Genomic DNA, 22,431 nt, shown 5'->3' with positions numbered 1-22,431 from the left:
TCTAGGAGTTTTCCTTTGGCGATCTCTTTCAGGAGGTGATCAGTGGATTCTTTCAATTTCTGTTTTACCCTCTAGTTCTAGAATGTCAGGGCAGTTTTCCTTGCTAATTTCTTGAAAGGTGATATCTAGGCTGTTTTTTTGATTATGGCTTTCAGGTAGTCCAATAATTTTAAAATTATCTCTTCTGGATCTTTTGGGGTTATTCTGTAGCAGTGGCTTGAAGTAGGGATGAAGTGGTGCCTTGAAGCCCTCAAAGTAGTTGGAACGTCTGAAGGATGTATTTTCTCTTTCACATTGGTGCCTGTGGTAAAGGTGGCGAATCCTTCAGGACTACTTCTCCCCTGCCAACCCATACTTCCACCTCCTGCCCCTTGCCTGGTTCTGCTGTTCTTATACTTGCTATAACTTTTCTTACACTGATGACTTCTCCACACCCCCATTAAAATCTTTTTCTGCCTTCTTAGGAAAAAATCTGTGAGTCCCAACACTGGAGGTCACCCACTCCTTGAAACTTTCCATTGGTTTCTATAATACTGGTATGGGAGTCTTGTTCCTTGGAGTTGAGTCTAAGCTGAGCTGTAGATAGACAGTGCAGTGAGCTGCACCCTCCACAAATATACCTGCTTCCTAAATCTTTTTCTGTCCCAGTTCTTCCATCTACTAGCTGTTACTGAAACCTGAACCCTCTCTGATGACAAAGGCTCCCTGGCCACCCTTTCCATTACTGACTGCATCTTCATTCATTCCCTTTGGCTTATTTATTCCATATCCCCAAATCTCTTCATGTAATTCTGCGTTCTTTCGTCTTCTCTTTAAGTCTTTGAAGAAATGATGCTTCTTCTCCTGGTCAAACCTGTCTGCTCTACACATACACTTGATCCTGTCTGCTCTTTTCTTCTTCTGGAGCTTGTCCCTTTGATCATCAGTCTCTTAGTATCTACTGCCTTGTATGTCCCAGTACCTATAAACATGCTCAGGTCTACCCTTTTCTTAAAATACCTTCACTTGACTCTGCTGTGCTGTCAAAACTATTAGCCACTTTCTCTTTATTCATTCCGAGCAGAACTAATAATTAGAAAAAGTCATCTCTTTTTTCTTTTCTTTTCCTTTTCTCAACAAAATTTCTAATTAGGCATAATCTTGTACCACTTGCCTCCTTTTCTTATCTTACCTTTTTCTTATCAATGCCTTGCAGTCTGGTTTCAGAATCGACCACTAAACTGAAACTTTCTATCTCCATGGTTACCAATTATCTACTAATTACTAAATCCATTGCCTTTTCTTTATTCTTATCTTTGTTTTCTTTTCTGAAACTTTTGATATTGGTAGACACCTTCTCTTCCAGGTTTTCCTTTTATCTGATTTTATAGATTTTTTTGGTTGGATCTGTATCTTATTTTCTCTATGTCTTCCAAGATGGAACCTCCATATACTCTCATTTGGGGATATCATGGTGTTGTAGGCAGGACTGTGGCGCTTGAAAGCTGGTTTTCTCTTAGTTGAGCTTCAATGTTGGGATGAAAATGAGGCACCCGTGAGTCATTGAATATATGACAAAGGAGGAGTTTTAGTTTGCGTACAAGAATATGCAGCAAGGATATACAGCAAGGATACAGAATGCTTCGCTTCTCTGGATAGTGCCTCAGGTTGGTCATTCAGGTTTAGTAACTCTAAAGGTCTTGGGCATCCACGGAGTCTGAGACATGAGGAGCCTACTTGGCTCAGGCTTTTTATTTGCCCTAGGCCGTGAAGCTGCATCAGAGAAGCTGGAGTCAGTCAGATTTTGTGGGGAGCTTTGAAGCCTCTAGGGAAGATGAGGCCAAAGGAAGCTATGGGTGGGGGAGTTGTTTGTGGGGAGAAAGCTCTGTCAGGGTAAGTGGAGCTGCTTCAGGAAACTGCAGTGCTACCACATGTGGGTTCAGTTATCATTCTCTCTGCAGACAGTTCCCAAATCTTTTTCCTAAATTCAAGTCCCCTATAGCTAGGTAGTGCAGTGGGTAGAGTGCCAGGCCTAGAGTCAAAAAAACTCATCTTCATGAGTTCAAATCCAGCTTTAGATACTGGCTGTGTGACTCTGGGCAAGTCATTTAACCTTTTTTGCCTCAATTTTCTTGTCTGCAAAATGAGCTGAAGAAGGAAATGGCAAACCACTCCAGTAACTTTGCCAAGAAAACCCCAAATGGGGTCCCAATTGAACAACAACAAACTAGGAATAAAATTTTTGGGCTTAAAGTAGTTTTCCTTTTGCTGCATTCTTGAAACTGCTGTAGAAGCCTGATCCCAACATTTAACTATCTGAAGCTTAGTAAAAATGTATTCATTTCCCCTGTTAGTGTTCCTGATTATCCTATGGAGGTCTCTATCCTTGCCTTTTATACCTCCTTCCCTTTCCCAGGCTACCTCCCTTTTTGGGAGGAAGAACTCCTTCTCTGTTCTTAGGTGTATTATTTGTTGTTTAAGCAAAAGGTTAAGCAGACAAATATTTCTATATCACTTCCTCCTTTGAAGTGCACTATTTGTATAACAATGCTTTGTAAATCAATTTAAACTTAAATAAATGAGTAGAATTAAATTGGATTGCATTACAATGGCTGCTTCTGAACTAACCTAGAGATAGTCCTCCTTCTAGGGACTTAATATATGGGTTAAAAATTTTTTGCCAAACGTTTATAAACATATTTGAATAAAACAGAAGGGTATTTTTGGCAAGGTATATAATGATTTCGGAATGAATTTAGAGGTGGAGAAATTTCTTGTTTTACTTTTTCTTCAAATCTTGTACTAACTTTTATTTTAAACTTACTATAGTAAATGTTGGTAATCAATTTAAATATTCATATAGATATTAATAAAAGGTATTTTTTAAAAAAAGAAAAACCGTAATTGTCTGATTCATGTGCTAAATGCTTTTAGTTAGCTGGTAAAAAAGACATAACTATTCCGTACCTCCTAGCTATAAGTTAGCAGCTACCCAAATTGAAGGCATAGTAAGTAGGTGGAGGAAGTAATCAGGTTATATAAATCTGGCCCTGAAAAACCCTAACCTTAAAGTGATTGCAAATGTCTCTCTTATTGACAATTTATAACATGTCTGGTGTCCAAGGTATTTGGAGTCAGGTAAGTAGGTCAAACAATAAAGAGATCTGAGGTAAGTGTTTGTGTGGATTGTAGATAATTCCAGAGAAAGCAGGAATGGGGAGGGCAAGTTTAGATGAACTGGGAAGTGCTACAGGGCATTTGGCAACTTTACTTGGGTTAGGTTTTCTCTTTTTAGGGGGGAAGGGAGATCTTAACAGAGGAAAGTAACCCCTCCATCCCTTTCCTTTAAGCCACTATTACTGCCGCTTTCTTACTTTGCACTGTGTATCTTAAGAGAAAAATATTTTAAAGTGCCTGCATGTATTTTGCACATAAGTGTACCTCAATTTGGGAAAAGGTGGCTCTAGCCTGTGAAAGAGGCAGGAGATTGATTCATTGAGGTTATTGGTAAATAGTGGTTATATAGAATTGAAAAGAAATTTTGTAGTTCAGTTAAGCTATTTTTATGTTCTGTCAAGATCATTAAAACAGAATTCTGTTTAATATTTAAAAATTAATATCCACAAACTTTTCTTTACAAATCTATAATTATTGGGTAAAGAAGCATACCTTTCAGTTAAAAGAAAAATTATGGTGAATCTAAGGGTCAGCAGTAGGTACACCATTCTTCACCAGGCTTCAACTTTTAGTATTCTTTTCTGAAGAAAGGAAATCTGGGGATAGCTCTCTTTTATTCAAACTATGCTTGTAGCTTCATGTGGTCAACATGAAGAAAGATTTCATTTAGCAGTTTTGCTAGATTGGAAGGACCTAAATCTTGCTTCATAAATTCTGGTGGTGGACTTTGATGTTTCTTACAGTATGTATCTCTTTATTCTAGTTGTGATGTTACTTCTCTTTAAATTTTAGAATTTCACGGTGGCTAGGGTTATCAGGATCAAGGTTGCATACTTTTCAGTGTGGTCAATTTATACCTGCGTGTTTCAGCTTATGCATGCTAAGAAGTGAGTATATATGATCAGAGCAAGAGAGGTGTCTTTCCCCTGAGGAAAGCAGAAGGTGATTTTTTTCTGTGTGCATGTTTAAGATGCATCCAGGACATCATTTATCTCCCCAAGTGATATTAATTTAAAGTTTAAGGAATACTTCTTTAAATTACACACCACATGGGTAACAAGAGGAGAGAAATTGCAAAACCATATGCTTATAAATGCCATCTCTTTCCTCTAGAGAAAGATCATTTATATTCTGCAATTAAAGAGCAGAAGGTCTTTTTTCCCATAAAGACTCTTCAGTCAGGAAATAGCCTAGGCGGAGATGGCTTCCTTGGGGAATTTTGTGCATCTTTCAAGGACTTACTGGCACCTCTACCTTGCAGAACTTTGTTTTTTGAGTGTTTCCTGCTAAAACCCAAAGAAAGCATTACCTTCTGAAAATATATCAAGCCTTTATTTTGGTAAAGTCCACAAACCCTACTTGCCTGATCAATCTTAATGGGAATGAATTTAGATCCTTATTGTGTTTTTGAAAAAAATATGACGTAAGTACATTGTGATATTATATTTGTTGCTTTTGCTTGGTTGATGAAAATATTTTTTATTTGGGTTGGGGGAAACTGGGTTTGAGTAACCAAGATCAGAAGGAAAGCAGAAAATTGGGGGAAAATTTTTATAGACAGGTTATCAGATAAAGGTCTCATATCTAAAATATATAAAGAACTTTGTCAAATCTATAAGAATAAGAGTCATTCCCCAGTTGATAAATGATCAAAAGATATAAACAGGCAATTTTCCAATGAAGAAATCAAAACAGTTTATATTCATATGAAAAAATGCTCTAAATCATTATTGATTAGAGAAATGCAAATTAAAACAACCTTGAGATACCATTTTACACCTACCAGATTGACTGAAATGAGAGAAGAGGAAAGTGACAGATGTTGGAGGGAATGTGGAAAAATTGGGACACTAATTCATTGTTGATGGAATTGTAAACTGATCTAACCATTTTGGAGAGCAATCTGGAATTATGCCCAAAGAGTTATTAAGTTACCTTTGACCTACCAATACCACTACTAGGTCTATTTCTGAAGATAATTAGGGAAAAAGAAGAAGAACCTAAACATTCTAAAATGTTTATAGCAGCTATCTCTGGTGGCAAAGAAGTGGAAATTGCAGAGATGCCCATCAATTGGGGAATGGTTGAATACATTATGGTATGTGATTGTGATGGAATACTACTGTGCTATAAGAAATGATGAACTCGGTGATCTTAGAAAAACATGGAAAGACTTGCACAAAATAATGAAGAGCAAAATGAGTAGAACCAAGAGATCATTGTATATAGTAAAAGCAGTACCGTTTTAAGAACAATTTTGAATGAATATGTTATTTTGACTGTTATAAATACCCAAATTAACTATGAAGGACGTATGAAGAAAGATGCTATCTGCATCCAGAGAAAGAACTGATAAATAAAACTATGTATAGAATAATTTTATTTATAGACATACACACACGCACACACAACTGTGTCTAATGGTAGCCATCTCTAGGGCGGGATTGGAGGGTTGGCGGAGGAAGGAAAAAAAATTTACATGATAATTTTGTTGTATATTTGAAAGACACAGCAAGTTGTGCATAGTAGATTTACAGTTTCATGTGCGATCATCTTTTTTTTAATTGTACTATGTTATGGAAATGCTTGTTTTATTTCATAAATTAAAAATAATATAAAAAAGTATAATTTTAAACATCAGAAAAAGTTAGCTCACATATAATTTTTCACATATAAGAACCAAAATAAAAGTCTTGTGGTTATTTGTTGTTTTTGGATTATCTATACCAATCATAGGTACCTACCTATTGCATTGAACTTTGAGCAAAAATATTGTTTTTACCAATTATGGAATTTTTTTTTGTTTTTGGTGAAGCAAACAGGGTTAAGTGACTTGCCCAGGGTCATACAGCTAGTAAGAGTCAAGTGTCTGAGTTTATAATTATGGAATTTCTGACATGGTTATCTAATTTGCCAGCAGATTCGGATTTTCTCAGAATGCATAAGGAGGAGCAACTAGTGGAAATTGTGGGGAAGTAGATTTATACTTGACATATGGAAAAATTTCCTAATAATTGGGGCTCTTCAGAAATGATCTTTCTTGGAGGTAGTGGGTTCTCTCTTCTGGATTACCACATGTTGATTATTATAGAGGGGATTCTTATTCAGGAATGGGTTTTACTAAGATGGTCTACTTTTCCAAGTTTCTTAAATGTTACTCTTCCCTAGTAGAATGTGAACTCCTTCTGGGCAGCATCTGTGTTTCTGTCTTTCTTTGTTTGTATATTTACTATTTAGTACAATACCGGATACATAGTGTTTAATAAATGCTTGATGATTGATTGACTCTCCTTTAAGTATATTATGTTCCAAAGAAACTGGGCTTCCAACTGTTTCTTATACTAGGTGGCCTGTATCCCTGGAATGCATTCCTACTTCAGATAAACCTTTTAGAACCCCTAATTTCTCTCAAACGTAACCTCAAGCAATACCTTCTTTCTATGTGAAGTCTTAATGCTAGGACATTCCCCCCAAATCATCTTGTGTCAATTTTATATATTTATATATATATATATATATGTATATACACAGACACACAGACACACACACACACGTACACATACACATTTTTCAAAGCCCTGTCTAGAGTGTAAGCCCTTTGAGGGCAGGGACTCTCACTTTGTGTGCAGAATGTACACATTAATGCATGTTTTGTATGACATGGGAGACACTGGCATAGGACCGCTCACTATGGCATACCCGCATCAGAGAAGGTGCTGTGCTCTATGAGCAAAACAAAATTGAAGTAACTCAAAAGAAGCACAAGATGTGCAAATTTAGAGAATCCACCCCAAATGTTCACATGGACTATTTGTTCCCAGCCTGTGGTAGAATATTGAGAGCTCCTAGTGGTCTGATCAGCCAGTGGACACATGGTAACTTGATTGTAGCACAGTGATATCATTTTGGTCCTCTTCCAAAACGAAGGACAATAACCAACCAATTATCAACCAACCAATGCTTACTTAATTCATGCTTCTTGCTTGGTTGACTGACTACTAAACTGTTTTCCAGTCAAACTCTCCTACTCCATTTTCCATCTTTGTTGGTGTCTTTGCACCAAAGTTCTTCTGCTTTGAATTGTTTTTTTTTTTTCACCTTACCACCTCCACTTACTATTTCTAGCTTTTTTTCAAGGCTCTGCTTTAGTTTCACCTCCCGTAAAGGCCTATCCTGATCCCCACCCAGTACCTAGCACCCGAAGCCTAGCACTTTGCAAGTGCTTAATAAATAAATGCTTATTGATTTAATTAATCTCGTCCTCTTCCCCCATTCCTGTGTGTGCGCACATGTTTTGTACTGACTTATGTTCATGTTTGTATCTTCTCCACGTATATATAACTATTTAAAAGGCAGAGATGGTTTCAGTTTTTTTTACTTTGCCCTAGGGTATTGTGCCTAGCACAAGTAGGTACTTAATAAATGCTTGTTGAATGAATGACTTTTGAGATAATTCAATTTCTTCAATGAGTAAAAGTCTGGACCCCAGTCAGCAAGACCTTGGGCTGATAATAGTATCTACCTCACAGGGTTCATTGTGGCTGAAATGAAATAATAAATGCAAAATTATTTAGTATGAATTGCCGTTTTTCAGTATGGACTTATGATCAGTGTAGTTCCAAATTGATTTCTAGAATAGCTTTACCAATTTATAGCTCCACCAAATGTGCCTGTTTTCCCATAGCCCTTCCAATATTTGACATTTTTTGTTCTGCCAGCTGTGCTAATCTGATAGATGTAAAGTAGAAATTACATTAATTTTCATTTCTATAATTACTAGTGATATGAATCATTTTTTCATTTGGCTATAGGTATCTTGACTTTCTTCCTTATAAAATTGCCTATTCGTAATTGACCATTCGTCAGTTAGGGAATGGTTTTTATTTACACATATTTGAATCAATTCTTTATAGATTTTGGAAATAGGAACTCTTCTCCCCTTAACTGTTTCCCTTCTAATGTTAGCTACATTGGATTTGTTTGTTCAAAAACTTTAATTTTATGTAGCCAACATTTTATTTTTTTATTTTCTATAATCTTCTCCATCCGTTGTTTGGTCACGAACTCTATTCATAGATCCAGAAGGTAATTTCTTCCTTTTATGATGTGATTTTTAAATATCTACATCATGTATCCCTTTGGAACTTATTTTGGTTTGTAGTGTGAAGTATTGATCTGAACCTAATTTCTGTCAGACTTCTGTACAGTTTTCCCAGCAGTTTTTGTCAAATGGTGAGCCCTTACTAGCTGGGGTCTTTGGGTTTATCGCACACTAGGGTTTGTTTTCTTTTATACCTAATCTGTTCTGTTGATCTCCCCCTCTATTTTTTAACCAGCACCAAATTGTTTTGATGATTATTGCTATGTACTATAGTTTGAGATCTGATACTGCTAGGATACCTTCTTTCCACTTTTTTCATTACTTCACTTGCCAAATATTACGGTACCACTTCCATTTTGCAAATGTAAATTTATACATTTTGCCTGAGATGGGATCAACTAGTGGATAGAAGATGGGGATATCAAACACTGAATATGGGTAATTGACATCTGGGTAGTTAATCAAGGATATAAACTGAAAACTTAGACACTCCATCTTGATTAAGTTCATATGCTATGTAAGTATTACTTCCTTTTGTTCCTGCAGTTGAATTTTGTTATTTTTTCCAATCCTGTAAAGTAGTCCTTTGGTAGTTTGATTTGTTTGGCACGGAATAAATGAATAAATTTAGGCAGTATTGCCATGTTTATTATGTTAGCTCGGTCTGTGCATGAGTTTCTCTTTCTTTCATGTCCTAAATGTGGGTGTTCCCCCACGGACCTATCCTTACTCTTCTCTTTTTCCTCTATATTTTCCCTCTTGAGAATTCAATTTACTCCCATAGTTTTAATTACTGCCTCTACACAGATCACTTCCAACTCTATATCTCTACCCTTCACCTTTTTCTTGAACCCTTAACAGTTGCTTGCTGTTGACTAATGTTAAGGGGTCCCTTGAACTTGTCTTTTTGAGTTGCCATATTTTCCAGAAACATCGGACCCAGAGTATGTTATGTAGGAGGCCCTGAATGTTTCAAGGATGAAGCTCTGCCCTGAGCTGACATAATGTGTTGTTTGCATCCCAATCTGTTCTCTGTGTCCTTAGGAGTCAGGACAGGCGCCAGTCAATCCGCACCAGGCTGGGAAACTGCTTGTGTAGCCGGGACCCTTGCAGATAAGCAGATCATCCTGTCTTCATTGTCTGGCAGTTCCCAAGGGAAAAGAAGGTGCTTTTGCCATGGCCTTGCTTCTCCCTTTCTGGAGGGGTTTGTCCTTTTCTCACCTTTACCACACCTTTCCCCCTCCCATTTCACACCCCTTTAGGTGGAGATTTGTGTTTTCTCCTCCTTGCTCTGTCCTGCTGTTATAAATATGCAAACTTATGTATGGGTTGTGATTTTGGATTGCACATGCATGTTCATTTCTGTTCTAGTAAATCTAGTTTTCCTATAAGTTTCGTGAATTTGTGATTCCCTGTTGACACATACTAGATATGTCTTCTTGGATGACCTGCTAGCACCTGAAACTTAGCATGTCCAAAATATTTTGATTAAATTTCATTCTTCTCCACTTCAGCCCTACTCTTTCTCCTATTTCTGTTAATAATACTAGCTCAGTTGTCTGGGTTCAGAAAACCAAGTTTTAGTATCATAGCTCTAGAACTGGAAAGGAACTCTGAGGCCATCTAGTCCAACCCCCTCATTTTACAGAATAGGAAACTGAGATCCAGGGAGGTTAAGTGACTGTCTAAGGTTACATAGTTAGCAAGCACCAGAAGAAATAAGATTTGAACTTGGGGCTCTCTTTAGTGTACATTACCTCCTTTGACCATTTTTCCCTTTTATCCCCATCACCTCTAAATCATTTTCTGGTGATTCTATCAACATGTTATTTCTCACACCCTTCTCATTTCTCTTTCCACTCCACTAGTCTAGGTCATGCCTTCTTTACTTTTTATCTAAACTATTTTAATTGCCTCTTAACAGGTCTCTCTCCTTTCTTGTGATTCCTTCATGCTACAGATAAAATATCCTTAGGTCAGATCACATCATTACTCTGTTCATGACCATTAAGTGGCTCTGCAGTGCTTATAGGATTTAAAAAAAAAAAACCCCAAAAAACAAAAAACCAAAACACTTTAGCCTAGGTTTCAAGCCTCTTCAGAGTTTTTCTCTAACCTTCTGTTGGATGAGTAGGAGACATAGGAGGGCTTCTAGCACCTCTCTCACTAGCAGGTTCACTTTTGAACCTGTCAGCCAGGGAGACAAGAATAGATTCATAGTAAGGGGTTAAATAAGCTTACTTTATTCTAGTCTAGTCTTCTCAAAGAGAGTTTGCTGATAATGGGAGCACCAACTCCTACAGCATTCCCCAACAACCCTTCCCGCAGGGGCCAGAGTGAAAGGGGGTCACTGACCAGTGCCCACTTGCTTTATAGGGCAACAGACAAAAAAGGCATTTTGCCAGCAATAGCTTCACAATTTTACATTACGTCACTCCTATATCTACTGACTGTGTAGTAGAAACTGTTTTGAACCTTGATCGTGAGAACTCGTATCTAATACCTGGGAAGTAGAGTTTGTTACGGCTATGAATCCTGAGAAGAAAACTCTAAGAAAGAATAATAAAAAATCCACTTTACCTACCCTAAAATTCACCTTACTTATACCTTCTTTTATATTACTAATCTCCTACTCACGTATTTGCCAAAATAGTTGACAGTCTTTTCTGGAATGTTATTTTGAATTCTTTAGTGTCCTTACATTTTGCATGCATACCCTAAGTAGTTTTGAAGGAAATCATTCCAGGAAGTCACTGGGTTCACTTGATGCAGCGAGACATTCGTTTTATTTTACTCTTTCCCAATTGACTTTCATACACTCCAACAACAGCTGTTCCAAATGTCTTCTGCTCTCTGAGAGGTAGCCATCCACACCTCTTCCTGCACCTTCTCTACAGGTCTTTGAGTCATTTAGTTGTGTTCACCTCTTCATGACGCTATGGGCCATACTGTCCATGGGGTTTTCTGCAAAGATTTTTGGAGTGGTTTGCCATTTCCTTCTCCAGTGGGTTAAGGTAAACAAAGGTGAAGCGACTTGCCCAGGCTCCCACCGCTAGGAAGTGTTTGAGGCCAGATTTAAACTCAGGTCCTCCTGACTTCAGTGCCAGTGTTCTGTCCAGAGCCATCTAGCTATCCCTTCCTTTATACTTTATATGGAACATAAAGGCATTTACCAGGAGCCCCTTTTCCTCCCTGATCTACATCCCCGAACCCCTTGAATTATCTCTCTTTTCTCTTATCCTGGTTCTTTGTAAGATGTGACCCTTTTCCTCACCAAAGCACTTAATTCCATCCCTCTCATCTGCAGCGAATTGCCTCCACAATCATCTACCTTCTCTCTCTAATCTTTAATATTTCCACTGCCTATGCTCATATCCTCTTTTCTAAACTATCCATGTCTCCTCCCTTCCTAAAAAACAAACAAACAAACAAAAAAACCCCCACCCACCCTGTCCCCTGTTTGTCCTTTTAAGCTCTCACTCTATATTTGTTTCTCTCTATCACAGCCAAGTGCCTAGAAAAAAATCTCAACTTTCTCTCTTCTCATTCCTCTCAACCCTGTTACTGAAAGGATACACTTGTTTAGACTATCCAGGTCTCTTCATTTCCAGACAGAAACTGCTCAGCAGAGTGGGGTGACTCTAATAATGGGGAGACATTGCCAAGACTGCTTAATGTGGGCTGGCCTCTTTTATGACCTTAGATGATGGGGAAGCCTGGTCTAAGGTTTAATTGACCCTTTGTCTTTTGTATCAAGTAAGTCTTGGGGGTAGCTTCCTTGAAAAATTCACCTAGCCTACATGGGAGGGACCTCTGGTACGTAACACTTCTACTACAGATGAGTTCAGTGATCATCGTTGTGTAGATGACCCCCAGATATGTAGATCCTTCCCTAGCCTCTCTTGCACCCATCCTGCATCATCACCTGCTTGTTGGCTATTTCAAACAAAATGTCCCATCATCATTCCAAATTCAACATATCTAAAGCTGAACTCATTATCTAACATTGTCCCCCTCCCTTTCCCCAACCGTTGAGCAGCATTATCCTGGTCATGCAGGTTTGCAAAGTTGGACTTATCCTATCCTCAACTTCTTACACTCCCTCACCATTTGATTAGAGTCACTCACTGCAGCAGGTGGAATGAGAGCTATCTGAATTGTCAGAGTTTAAAAGTGAGAACAAGACTTAATCAGTTTTTCCTTTCCATTTCAAATCCTTCATTTGGCGGTATAAATACCTTGTCAATTGAGAGATTATATAGCAACTTAGCATTTGTACTAAGGAAAAGGAGGAGGAAACGTACACAGAAGATGTATGTTTTCAAAAAAGATTTATTAAAAGATATTCTTTATATCTAGTTAGAGACAAGAGGGGGATGCTGCAAATCTCCAAATTCACTTCTAAATTGGTATGGTTATATGGCAGCTCTGAAGATGGCGTCCAAGATTTGGGATGTGTGTGGAGGGAACGGGGTGGTGAAGGTTACAGAATAGCTATTGGTGGAAACAAGATGTTATCTAATACCTCTCCTTCATGTCTAAGTTTTTGAATCTTTAGGCATTGTCATTGGTTTGAGTAGGGTGAGAATATGGGATTTGAATGTTTCCCAGTTTACTCAAGGTTGGCTATCAAGGGGGATGTTGAAGGATTTAATTGTGATCCCAGGTAGTATGGAATTGTTTGGGCCCAAGTGGACATGCTTCTATGAGGATCTAATTGGGAAAATGGGGGCAAAATTTATTGACTGGATCAGGGATGAAAACAAAAGGAAACAAGAAGCAATTAAAACTACATTGGCACATAGGGTAGTAGCCAGTCAACATTGCTATGATACTTCCCAGAGAACTTTGCTTTAAATTGCCTGGCCAGTAGCAGGAAGGCCCTGGATTGTTCTAGCAGAGTGAGAATCAAAGGAGAAACCTTACTGTTGTTGCTATGTGTAGCATATATCTGTTCTGTAGCAAGCAATGTAATTTTATATTTCTCAGTAAGGAAGGATAACACTTGTAGTTTTGAACGTATAAGGAGCAAACATACCCTTATGTATCTCATAATGGTTGTAGAGACCATCAACCAGCTACTTTGAAATGAATCAAAGTATTTATACAAGTCTTATTTGTTTTTTGTTTTTTTTTAACTCCCTAAAATCTTGTACCAATATCTTCTTTTCACTCCCATAACCAACTGCATGGTTCAAACACTCATTTACTGTCACCTGGACTATTAAAATAGTCTCCTAATTGATCTCCCTGCCTCAGGTTTTTCCTGTTTTCAGTCCATCCTAATAAAGACTGTTAAATTGATACTCCTAAAGCACAGATCTGATCAGAATCTTCAGTGACTACTATTACCTTTAGAATAAAACATAAACCCTTCTGTTTGTCATTTAAAGCCCTTTACAACCTTACTGCAGTCTACTTTTCCAGCCTTGTAATACAATTTTCTCTTTCATATACTCTTTAATTAGTTGTCATTAAACATTTATTAAGTGCCTGCCATGTGTGAGGCACTAGTGTTAAGTTGTGGGGATGCAAATATGAAAAAGACAGTCCCTGCCCTATCTAATGGGGGAAGATGACATGGAAAAGAAAGTTGAAATGGGTGTGGGGGAAGAAGGGTATCTGGCATGGTGAAGAAGCCAGCCAAAGAAGTCCAAAATGAGTGCAACCATGTGGGAAATGAGCACGTGTTTGGGATATCAGTCCTATTCCCCTTCTTAAATAGAAGAGTTTGTGGCTCCACTTTTCAGTCAGAGGGCCGAGGGTACTTATGAGATGTGAGTAATGAGGTTGATTGGATCTCGCTAGATGATGTAATTTCGGAGTGATGAATTTACTAGGGGGGATGATGAAGAAGCAAGAGAAGTCTAAAATGTGTGCCGCTGGGTGGGAAATGAGACATCTGAGGAGTCCTGCCAAGATGGCCTTCTTTCTTTTCTTTATTTTATCTCCTGTCTTTATATCTTTGCACTGGCTGTCCTCAGTGTCTGGCATACATTTTCCCCTTGTGCCACTTAGAATGCCTAACTTCCTTCAGATCTCAGCTTATGTCTTAGCTTCCCTGAGGTCTTTTTTGTTCTTAGCTGTGCTAGTACCTTCTACTGTCAGTTAATCTATATTTATATGTACATACATACATGCATGCATGTGTGTGTTGTCTCTTTTTAATGAATGTAAGCTTCTTGAGGTTCAGGACTCATTCTTTTATATATTTGTATTCCCAGTGCCTAGCATAATACCTGGCATATAGTTGGCTTAATAAATCCTTAATAAGTGCTTGTTAATTGATTTCCTGTGTGCTTGTTATTTCAATTTGTGTAATTATCCCGTTTTAGATCAGTAGATATGTTTAAGATGAGGACTGTCATTTCTAGTCTTTGTATATCCACTCTTTCTGTCGTACTATCCATGCACAAAACAGGTACCTAATAATGTTTGTTAAATTGTTGAAATTGCTCCAAATCAGAACTAATGGAACTGTCTTTCAAAAGTAAAGCATAGCTGATTCACAGGATAAAAGAGTTACTGACATTTTGATTGATTGTGAAATTTTTCATTTGTATAATCTGTGGAAAAAAGTTCTATATTTGTGACTTACGTGTGTTTGTTTTTAGAATGGAATTTTTTGTTAATTCTTATCCGTTCTTTGTAAAATAGATCAGTGAATACTGTCTGTTCTACAAAATGAGCAACAACCATCCACTCCGCCCCTATACTGCTGTGGGAGAAATTGATCATGTGCATATCTTGTCTGAAAATATTGGTGCCTTGTTAAATGGGGAAGAATATGGCGATGTCACATTTATAGTGGAAAAGACACGTTTTCCAGCCCACAGAGTGATTCTAGCTGCCAGGTGCCACTATTTTCGGTAAGTGTTTAATATTTTCTACAGAATTAAAATGAACTTTGGAAAATATTAGTACTTCCTGTTTCATTGAATATGTAGATTAATATACCCCCAAATCCATGGATACTGACAACCACGTTTCCTACTAGAGCCATCTTAGAATCATATTGCTGGTATGTCTTGTTAGGGATGACTTTGTGTACAAACCAGACTACCCCTAAACTGTCTTAACTTGATGAATGTCAGGTTTTTCAAAATGAGGTGGGGTGGGGTGGAGTAGAAAGGCAAATTCTGCCTTTGTACCTAATATCTTCATTGACCAGAACTTCTTTCCATAATAAATTGGTTAATTAACTCTGTATTTCAAGGAACGTTGACCCATTTCCTGATTTGCTAGCGCGTAGAAGTTAGGTTGTGTCATGTATACATATATGCTTCTTGGTTTCAAACTCAAAAGAACATTATGCAGTTTATCAGACTCCTTTATATTAGTCCTATGGATTCAGAGATAGTCCCATAACTTTTAATTGAAGAGAACTCATTGTTGACTGAGACCTGAACAAAAAAAATCAGATTCACTTCTTTACATAGTTATTCTGTTTCCAAGAACTCACCAGATTTTATACAGTCTTTTTAAACAGTATTAAAATCTTACCTATGCTTTTATGCACTCATTGGCTATGTGACTTCCAAGTCCTTATTTTCAGTTATATAAATAATAAAATTTCCCTGTACTTATGACTGACTAGTAAGACTTAGAAGAGAGCATCACTGAAAAAATTGGCATTGTGATAACTTGCCCTTGATTATGCACTTTATTTTTAATGTAAAAGAGGATAAAGAGTGTCTAGAGAGATTATTGTATTGGCCAGGAAAGATCATTATCTAAATCTGAATATATTGATAGCTTAACTAAAATTTCAGATACCCTTCTATGGAAACTGCAACTTGATGTTTTTGAATCATTGTTAACTATGAGTCAGCAATATAGTAGGAGTCTCTTTCCATTCATTTACCTAACTATGCTTATAATTGTTTAGATACTTCCATTAAAGATTTCTGTCTCCAGGTAATAATTTTTCCTGTTGCTTCTCTTTCTTAAGGTATAATTCCAATAATGCCTTATCCCATTTTCAGAAAGTTTCGTCTTCTGCATATGAGTGCTAGCAAGAGGGGAGGCAGCTGATTTCTGTCAACGTGCAAAAGTTGAATGCCAACTATGGCAGATTTGCGAATTTTAACTTTTTGGATATAAGCATTTTAATAGATTTTACAAGAAGACATTTATGACATGTTTTTCTTTCAATTTGTGAAGAAAACTATTTGACATTTTTTAAAACCTTTTGAGGAAGTAAGTTAGTATTTTTAAACATGAAAATTTCATCTCATACAGATCAACCTTGAGTAGATTTGCACCTTTGGTCATCTCCTTTTTCTTCCTAATCTCTTTATCCGCTGGTTACTTCCTTACTTCCTGAAAACATGTTCCTGAGCCATCTCTATGTGTCCTGATCTAAATCTGGCCATTGGACCCAGATGGCTCTGGAGGAGAAAGTGAGGCTGGTGACTTTGCACAGCCCTCCCTCACTTATATCCAATTCATTTGCAAGTCATGGCGTCATCTTCCTGATGTCATGGTCCTCTTCAGGAATGAAGGACAAACAACAACAAAACAGCAGCAGCAACAGTAACAATAACAAAATACTGTCACTTGATCCTCCCATCCTTTAAACTTGAATTCTATAGCTGTGGTCCATTTCTCAACCATACTCCTAGAAAAAGTTTTCTGTTCTTATTGCTTTCACTTTCTCACCCCTTCTAGTCACTTTTCCACCCCTTACAGGCTTACTACCATCCCCACTGCTCAACTGAAATTACTCTATGTTACTAACAGTTTCTGAATTGCCAAATTCCATGGCCTTTTCTCAGTCCTTATACTTAGCATTTGACACTGTTGACCACTCCTCTAAATCTCCCCCCCCCCCAGTTATTCTTTTCTTTCTGGGTTTTTGTGACACTGCTGTTTCCACATTCTCTTTTAACCTGTCTGAAGGATAGCTTCTTCTCAGTCTCCTTAGCCAGATCATCATCCTTGCCTCATAGCCCATGAATAGTGGTTCCATTCAGATTCCAGTAAGGTTCCATCTTGGTTCCTCTTTTTTTCTCTCTCAAAACTCTATTTGGTGAGCTCATCAGCTGTGATGGATTCAACTATGATATCTATACATATGATTTAAAGAAAGCCAGAGAAAGAAGAGGCAGAGATTAGAAGGTGACAGGTTGGATATATGGATCACTCAGAACTCTAGGGCTCAAAGAAACAATCCTTTTACTAAAACATATTCTAATACCCTCAGGTAGAACTAGTTTTCACGGCAGTTAAATACAAGTCCTGAGGATAAAAACCAGTGAAAAACACAGGTAAGAAATTTAAAAGATGGTTAAGAAGAGATTTTCTGGGGTCTTAGGAGTTCCTCATCAAAGCTGTCAAAACTACTTTTATGCCTTCTTGTTGCAGGTCCCCACAACTGGGGCCCAGATCAATATAATTGGGGGAAAAATTAACCCTAATAGCTCCAGGTCTGCAACACAACTTCCTTGCTTGGAACAGTCCCCAGTGGTGTGGTGAGGAGGGGTGGAATGGTATCTCACTCCTCCCAGCTTTACAGTATCCTGGCCCACAACACAGATGCATCCAGGATATGGAGCTGGGAAATGGAGGGTTGTGTGGGGGGAATAGAAAGGAAGCCAGCATAGCTGGATTACAGAGTATGTGGAAGGGTATAAAGTATGAGAAGGGGTCAGTAATCAGAACTGTGGTCAGGGTTCTTTAGATATGAATATTGACTTGGTTTCCACACATAGCCTTTTTATGCATATTATTAGACTAGACATCTTTTGTACTAGTGAGACCTTTCAGGGTTTGTTACAAGCAAAACAACTGTCAGGGAAGGAATTATCAGGGAAAATTGAAATTTTTGAAAATGAGAAGAAATACCACATCTGTTTTTGTTTTAAAACGTTCCATATTGAAATTGGCTCCCCTTTTTATAAACATATACAAACTGTAATCAGTTAATCAACAAGCATTTATTAAGTGTTTGCCATGTGTCAGTCACCATGGTAGGCACTGGGAATACAAGAAAAAAATGAAGCAGTCTGTACCCTCAGGGAGCTTACATACTGTCAGGAGAGTAAATACAAGGTGAAAGTATTTTTGGGGAGAGCACTAACACCTGGAAGGATAAGAAAAGACTTCATATAGAAGGTATTACTTAGTTTTAAAGGAAACAAGGTATTCTAAGAGATGGCAGTAAGGAGAGGAAGTATATTCTAGGCCTGGGGAACAGCCTTTGCAAAGGAGCAAAGAGGAAGGACACAGAGTATTATTTGTGAGGGGCAGCAAAAAGGCCATTTTCATTAGATGGTAGCGCGGAAAGGGAAGTCATGTAGAAAGTAGTTTGGGGCCAGGTTGTGAAGGGCTTTAAAAACCATCTGGAGGAATTTCTGTTTGATCCTAGAGGCAATAAGTTACCATTAGAATTTTTTGGGTAGTGGAATATTGTCAGGTCTGTACCTTGGCAGCTGTGTGTAGGATAGATTGGAGAAGTGAGAGCCTTGAGGCAGAGGAATCAATTAGGAGGCTTTGTATTAGTTTAAGTGATAGAGATGATAAGGATCTGAACCAGGATGGTGACTATGTGAGGAGAGACAGGGATGGGTGTGAGTAAAGAAAAGGCAACTGATGTTGGAGATGTTGTGAAAGTAGAAATGGAAAGATTTGTCAACCAATTGGCTGTGTGGGGTGAGGAGTCAAGAATAATGCTAAGCTTGAGGACCTGGGTGACTGAAAGATTGGTGGTACTCTTAACAGAAATAAGGAAGTTTGGAAAGAGGTAAGTCTTGAGGGAGAAATTATGAGTTCAGTTTTGGACATGCTGAGTTTGAGACAGCCAAAGAAAATTCAATTTGAAATATAAGCACTTGGGGCTGTATGTGGCTAGAGCTTGGGAGAGACAAAGGTTAGATACATAGATTTGGGAGTTGTCTGCCTAGAGACTGTTGTTAAAACTAAGGGAATTGATGAGGTCACTACACTAGAGAGCAGAGAGAGATAAGAAGAGGGCCCAGGAGAGGGTTTTGGGGAACACCCAGTTAGGGGTGTAATGTGGAGAATGAACCAGGAATGGATACTGAGAAAGAATAGCCAGAAAGGTAGGAGAAAAAAGACCAAGAGTGGACACTGTCACAAAGATCTGTTAAAGAAAGAATAGCCAGGTGGAGAGGGTAGGCATCAGGGCCAGATGCTGCAGAGGGGAAGAAAGATAAATGTTGAGAGAAGGCCATCAGATCTGGCAGGTAAAAGATCATTGGTAATATTGAGGAGAACAGCTTCAGTTGAATGAGGAAGAACAAGCCATATTACAAATAGTGCAAAGAGAGGTGGAGAAAGCCAGGGAGGGAATGACAGAATCTAGTGAGGGTTTTCATTGTTGAGGAAACTTTTGAGTGTGTGTGGAGACAGCAGAGAAGGAACCAGTAGGTAGGAAGAGAGTGAAGTTCGGAGGATGTTTGAGTGAGTGATCTGCTGTAGAAGATTGGAGAGAGATAGAGAAAGGGGGAGAGAGAGAGAGATTAGATTTGGTTTGGCAGGGAAAAAGGGTCATTATATGGGATGGGGATGGTGAGGGTTAAGTTCAGAATTTAAAAAATCTTTTTTATTTTATTTTTTTTAATTCTGAACTTAATAACCCTCACCATCCCATATACATAGAAAAGGATCACTTCTTTATTGAGAAAATTAGGGATGACACCTAATTTTGAAATGTAGAGGGGGAGAAAGAAAAGCTAACATTAGTTTTATATTTTCTCAGTAAAGTATGAGGTGAATTCCTCAGCTGAGAGGCTGGAGAGACTTGAGAAAAGAGAAAGTGTGGAATAGGTTGGTGGGCTAGAGAAGTAATTTGTCAGTCATTAAACACATATTAAGCACCTACTTAGTGCCATGCACTATGCTAAGTGCTGGGGATACAAAAAGAAGCAAAAGACATTCCCTGCCCTCAGGGAGCTAACAATTTAATGGAGGAGACAGCCAGGGGGAAAAAAGGTTCTTGTAGAAGGTAGAATTTTTTCTGAGACTTAAAGGAAGCTGGGAAAGTCAGTAGGCAAAGCTGAGGAACAAGAGTGTTCCAGGCATGGGGAACAGACACAGGAAAGTGCCCAGCGACAAGAGGTGGAATATCTTGCTCGTGAAACAACCAGGAGGCAAGGGTCACTGTATTGAAGAGTATGTGTTAGGGAGAAAGAAGTAAAAAGACTGGAAAAGGCAGGAGGAGGTTAGGTTATAAAGAGTTTTGAATGCCCAACAGAGCATTTTGTATTTGCTCCTGAAGGTATAGGGAGCCACTGGAGTTTATCAAAGGGTGGGGGGTGACATGATCAGATTTGTGCTGTAGGAAAGTCACTTTTAGCCATGGAGAGTGGATTATTGGAGTGAAGAGTCTTAAGGCAGGCTGACCTTTTGTCAGATTTTGTGCCAGATAAGGCTGATCATTTTCCTGGGGCAAACATTGTTGCCTGGCCCAGAGGATGAGAGAAAACAGGTTCTAGTTAGGTGAGGACAAATAACTGAGACTTCTATTTCTCTGCCCCCTCATTCTGTGTAGGGTTCATAGTTGACCTTGGTCATGCTGTGCTGTTCTGGGTCCTGGAATTATAACAGTCAATAACAAAAGAGATCAACATTTTATCTGATGACAGTTAAGAGAACTGGCAGTACTTAGCTGTAATATTTTTCTTTGCATAAAATAGCCATTGCTGATATTTTTTGATCACATCTAAAATAATAACATTATTTTATCCTAATGCTTTTAGTCTGTGGAAATACAAATTCTTGGACTATCTTTGGTGTTCTAATTGTAAAATTTTAAAGGGGCAGACTGTAGTTTAGAGTTTAGGTGCCTTATCAACCTTTAGCTTGTTCACCTATCCCTCTCATGGGAAACTGCTTCAGCTATATACTCAATTGTCTGGTATTTGCGTTAAACTGTTAGAATAACTCAGAAATTTTAATTGTTTGTAGCATCAATTCAAAATAGTTTCCATCTTGTCTTACATAACCTCTTCGTAGAATTATTTTACTATATTATATTGTTTGAATTTTTCTAATGTATGGCTCTGTCATTTGTATTTGTGGAATACCAGTGATAGGTATTTTGAATATTCTGTAGCAAATTCTATTAGGGTGTAATTTTCTTATGCATTTGTTCTCTGTGTGTGCAGAGCATTATTATATGGTGGAATGCGAGAGTCTCAGCCTGAAGCAGAAATCCCTCTCCAAGATACCACTGCGGAGGCATTTACCATGTTACTTAAATACATCTACACAGGACGGGCGACGCTGACAGATGAGAAGGAGGAAGTGCTGCTGGACTTCCTAAGCCTGGCTCATAAATATGGATTTCCTGAACTGGAGGATTCAACCTCTGAGTATCTCTGCACCATACTTAACATTCAGAATGTCTGCATGACTTTTGATGTTGCTAGTCTCTACTTGCTTCCAAAGCTCACATGTATGTGCTGTATGTTTATGGACAGAAATGCTCAGGAGGTACTTTCCAGTGAAGGTTTCCTCTCTCTTTCTAAGGTGTGTCATTGTATATAAATACTTTTGTTGTTGTGCATTGTTTTGCATGTAATTATGAAATGGAATTATAATAATAGACTCAGTAAAAAAAGGAACAAAATCAGTGTTATAAATTCTTTGCCTTTTCAATGCCCCTCTCCTTTGTTTTCTGCCAGTCTCTGCAGGAATATATTTAAACTCAGTATTTAGTTACATAAACAGATATTAATAATTCACCAGAAGAAGAAATATTTTTGTTGAATTGAAAAGGGAAAATAATCAAAGAGCATGAAATAGTGTTTATTAAGTGGGAGGTAGCATGGTGCAGTGGAAAGAAAACTAGTGTTGTAATCAGAAGACTTGGGTTCGAATCTTTGCTTTGCCACATACTTGTTGTATGACCTTGGACAAAGTAATTTATCCTCTCTGAGTCTCTGTTTCCTTGTTTTTAAAGTTAAAGATTTTTACTAGGTCATTTCTAACAATCCTTTCCATAGTGTTAAGTTTATAATCCTATGATTCTCTAAGTTTACCAAATTTACAAAGCTTATGTTTTAGATAGCCAGACAGGATACTCAATCCTTTTTTTTTTTTAAAGGAAATTGGGTTTAAGTGACTTGCCCAGGGTCACACAGCTAGTAAGTGTCAAGTGTTTGGTCTGAGGCCGTATTTGAACTAAGGTCCTCCTGACTTCAGAGCCG

General features: G+C 38.1%; 1 protein-coding gene across 4 annotated transcripts in view; it reads left to right on the top strand.

The window, feature by feature from the left end:
- Positions 1-22,431, top strand: part of BTBD9 (BTB domain containing 9) — a 501,893-nt gene that overhangs the window by 61,294 nt on the left and 418,168 nt on the right. For 3 of the 4 annotated variants that reach the window (XM_027876446.1, XM_027876445.1, XM_027876441.1), the window contains exons 2-3: positions 14,915-15,126; positions 21,388-21,751. In XM_027876446.1, the coding sequence (XP_027732247.1) occupies positions 14,942-15,126; positions 21,388-21,751 (549 nt within the window). In that variant the 5' untranslated portion in view covers positions 14,915-14,941. Of the gene's footprint in view, positions 1-14,914; positions 15,127-17,462; positions 17,527-21,387; positions 21,752-22,431 lie in introns of those variants that run through there. The other variant, XM_027876442.1, reaches the window with a different exon arrangement.

This window comes from Vombatus ursinus, unplaced genomic scaffold (genome assembly GCF_900497805.2).
Source record: "Vombatus ursinus unplaced genomic scaffold, bare-nosed wombat genome assembly UNPS02014811.1, whole genome shotgun sequence".
Classification (NCBI taxonomy): Eukaryota; Metazoa; Chordata; class Mammalia; order Diprotodontia; family Vombatidae; genus Vombatus; species Vombatus ursinus.
The sequence above is the reverse complement of the archived record's forward strand: the minus strand, read 5'-3'. Positions and strand labels throughout refer to the sequence as shown.